At 44.6% G+C, this 12982-nt stretch overlaps 1 protein-coding gene across 1 annotated transcript in view; it reads left to right on the forward strand.

The window, feature by feature from the left end:
* The window catches only part of LOC141155034 (UPF0462 protein C4orf33 homolog), a 134360-nt gene that overhangs the window by 20788 nt on the left and 100590 nt on the right, over positions 1-12982 (forward strand). Inside the window, exon 2 of the mRNA XM_073641654.1 lies at positions 9382-9442. Coding sequence (XP_073497755.1) covers positions 9382-9442 — 61 coding nt within the window. The remainder of the gene's footprint in view (positions 1-9381; positions 9443-12982) is intronic.

The raw sequence follows: 12982 nt of genomic DNA on the forward strand, positions 1-12982 counted from the left end.
ACCATCTTGTTAAGCTACTGTGACCTCCACCACTCTTCCAAGGGGCATTGAAATTGTATTTTTATTACACTGCGACCTCCACCACTCTTCCAAGGGGCATTAAAACTGTCTTGTTAAGCTACTGTGGCCTCCACATATCTTCCAAGGGTCATTAAAACTGTCTTGTTAAACCACTTTGAACTCAATAGCTCTTCCTAGGAGCATTGAAATGTTGTTTTTAATTACCTCTAACCTCCATGACTCTTCCAATGGGCATTGCATTTCCTCCTAATTTTAGTCAGCTTTTGCTTTTCAATGCATAGGCGAACACTAAGGGAGACCCACTCCCCAATAATGGGTAGAAGGTTTTTAGTACACTGTAATCCACGTCTGTTTCAAGGGGCATTGCAGTTCCTCATAATTTTTGGAAAGCCTTCCATTCACTGCTTAGGCCAACAGTGTACAGGAGACCCAGCTGCTATAAATGGAAACAACGGTTTAGTTAAGGCCCTCTGACCTCCATGTCACTTCCAGGGGCATTGGAGTGCCTCGAAATTTTTGGTAGGCATTGCACTCACTGTATGCCCTATAACTGTGTAGCCGAACCGCTCCTTTTGGTACAGAAACATATCCTACAACACATGTGTGGTTGACTGGCCTGATATTGATGTGAATGGTCCCTGTTCCTCCTGCTCTTTCTCCTTTGCCACCACCTCATCCATCATTCACCTGAAGCTTTGTTTTAACGGGAGTCATAGAACTGGGATAGTAGCAGGAAAACATCCAGCAATCCTCGGAGGAGGTAGGATATGCGCCAAAACGCTGACCACCTCAGGCCTAGCCACTACTACATACATGCGCTTGCATTCCAAGGAACAGAAAGCTAAGGAGATGGTTGGCCTCATGATCATGAATAATTTACTCGTTGTGTAGGAGGCCGATCACTGCTGCTGTCTACCTTCTGAACTTTGTGTTGAAGCCTGATTGACCCAGGACCCGCAATCCTCTATGTCTGGAGGACGTGTTGCATCCCAGTGTCCAACTGTGTCCCTGCTTCCACAATATTAACCCAGTGTGAAGGCGTCAGTCAGATGGACCATCCCTGGCCATATTCACTTGTCCACGTGTTTGTGGTTAGGCTGTCCTTCAAATAGGGGTGGCTGGGGACCGTTTATGGACACCCGGCCGCCCCCAGGCGGCTGGGAACCGTGTGTGGGCACCCGGCCGCGGGGCAGCTGGGGACCGAGTATGGACACCTGGCTGCCCCCTGGTGGCTGGTGACCAAGCGTGGACACCCGGCCGCCGGGCGGCTGGGGACTGAGTATGGATACCAGGCCGCCGACGCAGCAATGACGTGGTGGCCAGATTCTGCCTCCAGATGCCTAAAAGGCAAGTGCAAGCAAGCAGTATGGTATTGCAGCCTGGGGGTGGGTGGGTGGCAGGCTGCATACTTGCGCTTGCATTGCAAGGAATGGTCGAAGTACAATTGAACACTGCCCTGGGACAAGGACTTGCACTGGGATAGTTGCAAGTCTGCATCTTCTGATGCGGCAAGGATCACTTCTGATGGGCACACTTTTAGGCAGTGACCTGGGTGTCAGAGATGCTTCCAGGGGTCTTCCCCATGCTGTTCCCATGTCTTTTCATCCCTGTATGCATGTGTCACAAAGCACATGGCTAGATAAGGTTGTAAAATGTTAAAATGATATTTCCTGGTGAATGCATTTGTCACGGTTGAAAGCAATACAAAAGTGCAAAAACGCATAAAAAATTCTACTTGTGAACATAGCCCAAGGTGTGGAGGAGTATTTTTGTTTTTGGTTATTTATTTTACCTTATACACAAGTCTTTACCCTGGAAAGGAAGTTCCTTAACATATTTCACAGGAAAACCATTTCAGTTTCATTTTTGAACTTTTTATTGTGAGCCCGTAAAAGTGGCTTAATACCTCTGACCACGTTGTTGACAGCAGTGATCTGGGGGTCAGAAATGCTTCCTGGGGTGATCCCCATGCTGCCCCCATGTCATTTGAGCACTGTCACTATCGTTTTGGGCACTTTTTAGGCTTTCTACAGACTGCCGGGGGTGCCGCCGCAAAAATGCTCTGGTCTCCCATAGACTAACATTGGGCTCGTTGCTCGGGTCGAGCACCCGAGTATCACGGTGAGCTCGGCCTGAGCTTCGAGCACCTGAGCATTTTAGTGCTCGCTCAACACTACTCCTAATCCATTGAAGCCATTGTCCTGTGTAAAAAAATAAATAAATAAGCAAATTCATACTCACCTTAATGCCTAATCCACTGAAGCCAATGTCCTCTGTAAAAAAACAAAAATAATAAACAGCCATATCTCTCACCTGTCCGACGATAAGATAACCCATACTGTCCCACGCCGTAATCCATCTGTGTGACATGTGTTCTTCTAAATGAACGGTGGCACAATTCGACTGTTCATGTTGAAAAGCAAGGAAGAATGAGCTACTACGAGCGGGCCGATGAACTCGGGTGACCACAGTGATATCACCGCAGTTCACCTTGAGAAAATTCTCAGATTTCCTCCAGAGGCATTTGGCGCATGTGCAGAAAAGTAAGTCTACCGGCCTTGCCATCACTTTCACACTGCATATGAGTTAGATGTCATTTCAGGTGACTTGTGATGATTGTCCAGCACAAAAATATTTCTTTGACACTTCTATATTTTGGTATTTTACATTATTTTTTTTAATTCAGCAGCTTTTGGAAATTAGAAAAATATTAGATGACAAGAATCTTAGAATAATAGAGTTGGAAGGGACCGCCAAGGTCATCGTATCCAACACCCCCTGCTCAATGCAGGATTCACTAAACCATCTCAGACGGATGTCTGTCCAGACTCTGTGTGAAGACTTCTATTGAAGGAGAACTCACCTCCTCTTGTGGCAGCCTGTTCCATTCATTGATCATCCTCACTGTCAAAAAGTTTTTCCTAATATCTATTCTGTAGTTTCTCCCTTTCAGTTTCATTCCATTGCTTCTTGTGTTTCCATGTGCAAATGGGAATAAGGATGATACCTCTACACTGTGACATCACTTCAGATATTTTCAGACAGCTATTAAGTCTCCTCTTAGCCTTCTTTTCTGCAAGCTATACATTCCCAGATCCTTTAACCGTTACTTGTAGGACATAGTTTGCAGTCCGCTCGCCATCCTGGTCACTCTTCTCTGAACTTGGTCCAGTTTTTCTATGTCTTTTTTAATATATGGTGCCCAGAACAGGACAAGGTTTCAAACAAAACATGATTTTGTGATACTCATTGGCGAGTTGTGTATGCCATATTTATCTATGTTTACCCGTCTAGTGGTTATTATGATGTAATTTGCAACCTGTTGAGAGTTTTGCTACCATGTTCATAGAGTCATAGAAAGGGTAGAGTTGGAAGGGACCTCCAGGGTCATCTGGTCCAACCCCCTACTCAATGCTGCATTCACTAAACCATCTCAGACAGATGTCTGTCCAGCCTCTGTTTGAAGACTTCCATTGAAGACTTCCACTGTTGCGATAATGTACTGAATTTGTGCCATGACAAATCTGAGTTTTTATTGAAATTCAGAAAAAGTCAACGGTGGACATATCTGCACACCATACGATTGAGACTAAGAAGCCAATGATTCACCAGTAAACCTTTCTGTAAGTCTCCTGACAACTTTTTCCCCTGGTTTTATAGTGGTGATAAATTGATATGTCTGCTTCAGTTTTGTCCACCTATCAACGATCTTGATCACAAATCCGTAGATATTGTTTTAAAATCAACTCACCCACTTAAATGGTGTTGCCAAAGTGCCGCATTCCGCCGATATTCACTGCTAAATTACCAGATTGTTGATAGCTCATTGCCAATGATTACGTTCACCGCTGTGGTCCAGCAGCAGTAATCGAGAATGAGTGATGATGTGATTGACAATTCGGCCAAGCAGCATCATCAATCAAGCAAGAAAGTCCATCCACCTACCAGGAAGGTGGCAAGCTGTACAACAGGACTCTTCTCATCTGGAAAGTTTGGAATAACTCTCAAAGGAGATCTAGAAAAAGTAGACATTAAAGGAGTTGTCCAATCCTAAACCTTTTTTTCAAAAACCAGCAAGCATGCTAAAAAAAGTGTGCTTACCTTATTGATCTCCTGATGCTCTTTTTCATGCACTGTCCAGGTGCTTTACCAGTTTTCATACTACCTCTTCTGGCCAAAAGGGCTTGTGAGCACTGCAGCCAATGATTGGTTGTAGTGGTCACGTGCCCTTCCAGAGGAAAGAAAAAGTATGGAGTCAAGCAGGGACCCCATGCCACACTAGAAGAGCAGTGGGAGGTTGGTAAGGTGAGCATAGGAGAAAAAGTATGGAGTCAAGCAGGGACCCCATGCCACACTAGAAGAGCAGTGGGAGGTTGGTAAGGTGAGCATAGGAGAAAAAGTATGGAGTCAAGCTGGGACCCCAGGCCACACTATAAGGGCAGTGGGGGTTGGTAAGGTGAGCATACTTAATTTCTTTATTTTAGAGCATGAGGCTGCACTAGATATAGATCCTGAAGACAGCACATCCCTTTCTGATCTATGTCAGATGCAAGATCATTGACCTTGAATGAATTCAAATTATCATTTACATCCAACTGTATATCTTCATTAGTTTCAGTCATATTCACTTTAGTGATATTTAAAGGGAATCTAGCATCATCTGAGAGCAGTATATTGTAGGGGCTGAAACCCTGATTCTAGCAAGTTATCACTTACTGGGCTGCTTGCTGCAGTTTTGATAAAATTGCAGTTTTATTTGCTGCAGATCTACCAGTTCTCTGAATGCTGAGCTTTGTATATCCCCATTCACACCACTGATTGGCAGCTTTCTGTGTACACTGTGCATAGGCTGAAAGCTGCCAATCAGTGGTGGGGGTGGGGCTATACACAGCTCATGAATATGGAGGACTACATGGCAACAGGTTTGCTAGTCATCTAGTGATAATCTCCTGATTTTATCAAAACTACATTAAGCAGCACAGAAAGTGATACATCGCTGGAGCCAGGGTCTCTGCCCCTACATTATGCTGCTTTCATATTAGATGGCAAAAACCGGATGACAGGTTCCCATTAAGAGTGAACAACCATGATTTTAGGGATTGATATCCTTGTAAAACCCCTTAATGGGAAATGCTTCTGCTGTTATTAGGCAACAGAAAGAAGGCGGGCGCTGTCCATTTATCAGCTGGATGGGTTATATTCTGGAATGACAGAGCCTGATTATGTGTAATGTAGGATCCTAATGCGATGAAGAGCTTACATGCACTGTGCAGACGCACGTTGTGTGCTGCGGAGGAGACATGAAGCCCATTACCGAGGGTTTCAGTAAACAGGGAAGAGCTTGAATTTTTCAAGACAGCTAATTAGTTCTGTATCGCAGGCAGCCATCTTACCAGTGAAGTCCGAGTGGTGTGTCTCCATCAGTATGCACGGGGGCGTCACTGCGTTATCAGTAGGCTCTGTGACGTCTGCACCTCATATCTCTGCTGCTTGGGATTCATGAAGTTCATATCACTCCGTTAAGAGGAATCGTAGCATTACCCTGAACAAACTCTGCCTGCAGCGGACATACTGCTAATTAATGGACTGGAGCTGCACAGACAGGATTGAGAGTTTATTCCCAGTCTCTCTCCAGCATCTGAGATGAATCTGCATACAAGGCCTGGGCAGCGCCTGCTAATGGGTCTCTTATCCCTAACATCAGTGCACCGGCCCTATTGTCACCATTAACCCTTATAGGAAGAAACTGCTCTTCACTGGATCCTGGCATTTGAAGGTAGCAGATGGATGATCATATTAACATTGAAGTCTGAATGACGGCAACCAACAATTTCTTAATTATTTAAAGGGAACCAAAACAGACCCCTTTTACATCAGGACCTGCTATAGATGACCTGATAATGCACAATTAGTGGCCTCCAGTAGAAAAATGACTTGTCACGTACGCTCACCACGACAATGTCCACGTGTCCCCGAATAATAATGGGCTATACAATATAAGTACATAGGGTAAAGCTTATTGCGGAGCTGATGTCCGGGTGATAGCAGGAGATAGGTGGAGTTTCTGGATATAATCACTGAAGAGTATTAGGGATAAGCGGACCCCTTGATGTTTGGGTTGGAGAAAAATTTAGTCCAAAGTTCGATTTGGGTACAAGAACTCTACCCCAACCCCATAGAAGAAAATGAGAACCCGAACTTTGGTGCTGTAAAATGGTCGTAATAAGAACTAGTGGGCTGCAAAAGTCTCTCTCTCAGCATCTGAACTCCGAACACTTAAATGGACTTCCTGGAGAAGTCAGTGTTCGGAGTTCAGGTCAGGCACTAACACCAAACTTTGCAGTTCGGGTTCGCTCATCTCTAAAGAATATCAGATGAAATGCTATATTTACAAACCCCGTGTGCCAAATATTCACCAGCACAAAAAGGAGTGCACACATTTAAAGGGGTTTTCCAGGGTAAAATATTCCTATATTACATATAAATAGTAAGTTATGGAACTAAATAACATAGTTTATTAGGCGAGGTGTCCCAATCCTCCAATAACCACTTTATTCTAGGTCCCAGGAGTTTTGCTTTTGATCCCATGCTCCATACAGAAGAGGGCTTACTCCTTTGGCTTGTGACTAAAGCAGACTGACTGCTTAGTTTAATTGCTAAGCCAGCCCCCTTCTCTGTCTATACATCTGCTGTTGCTGAGGTCTGATTGGACAGAAGAGCACAATTAGGTAATACCACAAGAAAAATATCAGAGGGTGAGACTGATGGTAGGGTGCACCTGAGGGCATTGTGTAGGGACACAACACCTACAAGAGCCTTGGATTCCGAAGCTGCAGCCCCATCGCTAGAGGAAAAATTCTTCCAGATAGCAATTCACTTCAGTGGAGATATCACAGTACCTGGGTTGCACTTGTGGGAACGAAGAATCCTCCATGGTATAAAATGAAGATTTTTATTACACTAACGCATTTTGACACTGGACTGGCACCTTTTTCAAGGTAAAAATACAAATGTACATCTGCTGTGATAGACAAAGGGGCTTGGCTTAGCTACTGAACTAAGCAGTCAGATTCCTTTTGACTACAGGAATGCTGCCCTGTATCAGGCACAGGGCAGGAAACCAAGCCACCATGACCAAGGATACAGCAACTACCAAATCAGTGCACCTGGTGTAATTGGACTATATTAGTAAGTTCTGTAGCTATTTACAGACATTTTCTACATTTTTTTCCTGGAAAACTCGTGAAACCTGTTGCAGATTTCATCTTTCAGCAGAATCATTGAGTGCTTTAGGCGTTGTGGGAGAATGAACTGTTTTACTTAGTACATACGGCAGCTATTATCTTCATCATCGCCACATGGAGGGTTGCAGGAGAGATCTGACATACACGAAACAAAGAGATTACACAGTACAGTACCACTGTACATTGGATCGGGGATAGCTTCCCAATCGCTGGGGGTTTGACCACCAGGTTTCCTACCGATCCCAAGAATCAGGGCTCTCATATGTATTGAGCGGTGGTCGATCATACATACTCCATTCATTGTTATTGGGACCGCCAGAGATAGCTGAGCACTGGTCTTGAGCACTCCCATAAGAATGACTGAAGCGGCAATGCTCATGATCGACCACCACACTAGGGCTCTTCAGCGCCTCAGTTCTCGGAATCGGTGGGGGTCCAAGCGGTCGGACTTCCCTATCACTGGAGGTCAAAATGCTAGGAACCCCACCAATCCTAGTGACCATGAATAACATTCAGACTTGAGAATGCCCCTTTAACAAGCTCTAACCACAATATAATTTGCTGTCTGCACAACACAGTCCCTCCAGCATAAGCCTGCAGCTCTTTTATATTCCAACATAATTGTGTGCCGAAAAATATAGAGGATGGTACATTACTTGGAATAGACAAGCTTGGATGGTATCCCAATAAACCTCCCCCAGTCTCTGTGAAGTAGATCAATACAGACAGCAGCCTTCAAGAACATTATGCTATATTAAAATATGCCAGGACTTACAGTACAGACCAAAAGTTTGGATACACCTCATTTAAAGATTTTTCTGTATTTTCATGACTATGAAAATTGTACATTCACACTGAAGGCATCAAAACTATGAATTAACACATGTGGAATTATATACTTAACAAAAAAGAGTGAAACAACTGAAATAAGTTTGGAGAAGGTGTGTCCAAACTTTTGGCCTGTACTGTATGTTGACTTCGTCCCTAGGTACTCATATTGCCAGCTGCCATGTTCCTTGGGTCATATGAATAAATGACAAGGTCTTATAGGACAATCCTATTGGTGAAATGAGAGTATTATAAAGCACCTGGCTTACCATGTAGTAATAAGAGCTTGAGTCCCCCGGCCCCCCGGACTGTCTGATCTCTTGAGAGGCGACATCTGTTTACATCATATTCCGAAGCTCTCCTGTTTCCTGCAGTGCCCGGGAATGCCTACTGGTTATTGGGAATATTGGTATATTTTATCATGTAGTGGTTTATGAGCATTAACATTTTCACCCTTTTTATCCAAAGCATCATGTATTTAGCCTGTATTAATGCACCTAATTTGCCTTTTAGTGCATTTGATCTTTGCAGGTTATGTTGTATGCTATAATACTGCGCTCTAGCCAATTATCCCCATGTTATACCTCTTTCCACCACTAGATGGGAGAAGCAGCTCAGGGAAAAAAAGAATCTGTCTTATTTGTGCTTTTTAAAAATTACTTCCTATAACAGCTGCATATTAATGCAATTTCTGAAGTAATACAGAAATCACTTGTATATGTCACAGAACTGTCAAGTCAACCAGGCTATTGGCTTTTTTTTTTAATAAAGAAGCCTGGATATATTTTTTTTATCATCAGCCATAGTCTCTTACATGTATCAACCCGATAACACTTCTGGATAAAAAACAAACCTGAACCACTGACTACCATCCTTGGGGCCTATTTTCACTTGCAGCATTTTAATCAGCAGCGGGGAATAGTTTACATGTAATATCCGACAAGCCAGATTTTCTGATAGTTTATTAAACTTTCATGAAATACATTTAAAGCCGAGCAATATCTCATTTACCAAGCTGAGTAATTATGGCCCTTTAAGAGATCCTTTAAACGGATTTTACAATTCTAAGCCTTCCTAATCCACCGGCTGCAATAAAATCTGTGTAATGTGACATCTCGAAGGAAGCATCCATCCAGATATGAGGCCGAACCCAGAAGGCTTTGCCGGTTCGTTCTTCAAGCATGCCGTATCTGTGTACAGCCCTCCACATCATTTGTAGGGGCGACCATATATCTGACAGTTCTTCACTACTTCACACCTAACTATGTCTTCTGGTTTTATATCTAAGGGAACGTGTTCTCCAGACCAAGCTAAGCAGTGAAGATGTGAGAGAGCATCCAGAAAAACAGGTGAATGCCCATCTATTTGTTTTTTTGCATCCATCATAAAGGATAATGGAGCACATTAGTACACATTTGCAAAGACCATTTATCAGAGTAGGAAATGGCATCTCTCCGTGCTGTGCATTTCTATTGTCTCTGGCTGTCACTTTTTCTAAGGCTGGATTCACACACCCTCCTGGATTCACACATCCTCCTAGATTCACACACCCTCCTGGATTCACACATCCTCCTAGATTCACACATCCTCCTAGATTCACACACCCTCCTGGATTCACACATCCTCCTGGATTCACACATCCTCCTAGATTCACACACCCTCCTGGATTCACACATCCTCCTAGATTCACACACCCTCCTGGATTCACACATCCTCCTAGATTCACACATCCTCCTAGATTCACACATCCTCTTGGATTCACACATCCTCCTGGATTCACACATCCTCCTAGATTCACACACCCTCCTGGATTCACACATCCTCCTAGATTCACACATCCTCCTAGATTCACACATCCTCCTGGATTCACACATCCTCCTGGATTCACACATCCTCCTAGATTCACACATACTCCTGGATTCACACATCCTCCTAGATTCACACATCCTCCTAGATTCACACATCCTCTTGGATTCACACATCCTCCTAGATTCACACATCCTCCTGGATTCACACATCCTCCTAGATTCACACATCCTCCTGGATTCACACATCCTCCTAGATTCACACATACTCCTGGATTCACACATCCTCCTGGATTCACACATCCTCCTAGATTCACACATACTCCTGGATTCACACATCCTCCTAGATTCACACATCCTCCTAGATTCACACATCCTCTTGGATTCACACATCCTCCTAGACTCACACATCCTCCTGGATTCACACATCCTCCTAGATTCACACATCCTCCTAGATTCACACATCCTCTTGGATTCACACATCCTGCTGGATTCACACACCCTCCTGGATTCACACACCCTCCTGGATTCACACATCCTCTTGGATTCACACATCCTCCTAGACTCACACATCCTCCTGGATTCACACATCCTCCTAGATTCACACATCCTCTTGGATTCACACATCCTCCTAGACTCACACATCCTCCTGGATTCACACATCCTCCTAGATTCACACATCCTCCTAGATTCACACATCCTCTTGGATTCACACATCCTGCTGGATTCACACACCCTCCTGGATTCACACACCCTCCTGGATTCACACATCCTCTTGGATTCACACATCCTCCTAGACTCACACATCCTCCTGGATTCACACATCCTCCTGGATTCACACATCCTCCTAGACTCACACATCCTCCTGGACTCACACATCCTCCTAGATTCGCACATCCTCCTGGATTCACACATCCTCCTGGATTCACACATCCTCTTGGATTCACACATCCTCCTAGACTCACACATCCTCCTGGATTCACACATCCTCCTAGATTCGCACATCCTCCTAGATTCGCACATCCTCCTGGATTCACACATCCTCCTACATTCACACATCTTCCTAGATTCACACATCCTCCTGGATTCACACACCCTCCTGGATTCACACATCCTCCTAGATTCACACATCCTCCTAGATTCACACATCTTCCTAGATTCACACATCCTCCTGGATTCACACACCCTCCTGGATTCACACATCCTCCTAGATTCACACATCCTCCTGGATTCACACATCCTCCTAGATTCACACATCCTCCTAGATTCACACATCCTCCTGGATTCACACATCCTCCTAGATTCACACATCCTCCTAGATTCACACATCCTCCTGGATTCACACATCCTCCTGGATTCACACATCCTCCTAGATTCACACATCCTCCTGGATTCACACATCCTCTTGGATTCACACATTCTACTGGATTCACACATCCTCCTGGATTCACACACCCTCCTGGATTCACACATCCTCCTAGATTCACACATCCTCCTAGATTCACACATCCTCCTGGATTCACACATCCTCCTAGATTCACACATCCTCCTAGATTCACACATACTCCTGGATTCACACATCCTCCTAGATTCACACATCCTCCTAGATTCACACATCCTCTTGGATTCACACATCCTCCTGGATTCACACATCCTCTTGGATTCACACATCCTCCTAGACTCACACATCCTCCTGGATTCACACATCCTCCTAGATTCGCACATCCTCCTGGATTCACACATCCTCTTGGATTCACACATCCTCCTAGACTCACACATCCTCCTGGACTCAAACATCCTCCTGAATTCACACATCCTCCTGGATTCACACATCCTCCTAGATTCACACATCCTCCTAGATTCACACATCCTCCTGGATTCACACATCTTCCTAGATTCACACATCCTCCTGGATTCACACACCCTCCTGGATTCACACATCCTCCTAGATTCACACATCCTCCTAGATTCACACATCTTCCTAGATTCACACATCCTCCTGGATTCACACACCCTCCTGGATTCACACATCCTCCTAGATTCACACATCCTCCTGGATTCACACATCCTCCTAGATTCACACATCCTCCTAGATTCACACATCCTCCTGGATTCACACATCCTCCTAGATTCACACATCCTCCTGGATTCACACATCCTCCTGGATTCACACATCCTCCTAGATTCACACATCCTCCTAGATTCACACATCCTCCTAGATTCACACATCCTCCTGGATTCACACATCCTCCTGGATTCACACATCCTCCTAGATTCACACATCCTCCTAGATTCACACATCCTCCTGGATTCACACATCCTCCTGGATTCACACATCCTCTTGGATTCACACATCCTACTGGATTCACACATCCTCCTGGATTCACACACCCTCCTGGATTCACACATCCTCCTGGATTCACACATCCTCCTAGATTCACACATCCTCCTAGATTCACACATCCTCCTAGATTCACACATCCTCCTGGATTCACACATCCTCCTAGATTCACACATCCTCCTAGATTCACACATACTCCTAGATTCACACATCCTCCTAGATTCACACATCCTCTTGGATTCACACATCCTCCTGGATTCACACATCCTCTTGGATTCACACATCCTCCTAGACTCACACATCCTCCTGGATTCACACATCCTCCTAGATTCGCACATCCTCCTGGATTCACACATCCTCTTGGATTCACACATCCTCCTAGACTCACACATCCTCCTGGACTCACACATCCTCCTGGATTCACACATCCTCCTGGATTCACACATCCTCCTAGATTCACACATCCTCCTAGATTCACACATCCTCCTGGATTCACACATCTTCCTAGATTCGCACATCCTCCTGGATTCACACATCCTCCTAGATTCACACATCCTCCTGGATTCACACACCCTCCTAGATTCACACATCCTCTTGGATTCACACATCCTCTTGGATTCAAACATCCTCCTGGATTCACACATCCTCCTAGACTCACACATCCTCCTAGACTCACACATCCTCCTGGATTCACACATCCTCCTGGATTCACACATCCTCCTAGATTCACACATCCTCCTAGA

Source organism: Phyllobates terribilis, unplaced genomic scaffold (genome assembly GCF_046119375.1).
Source record: "Phyllobates terribilis strain yellow unplaced genomic scaffold, ASM4611937v1 Scaffold_1__5_contigs__length_1240528914, whole genome shotgun sequence".
Classification (NCBI taxonomy): domain Eukaryota; kingdom Metazoa; phylum Chordata; class Amphibia; order Anura; family Dendrobatidae; genus Phyllobates; species Phyllobates terribilis.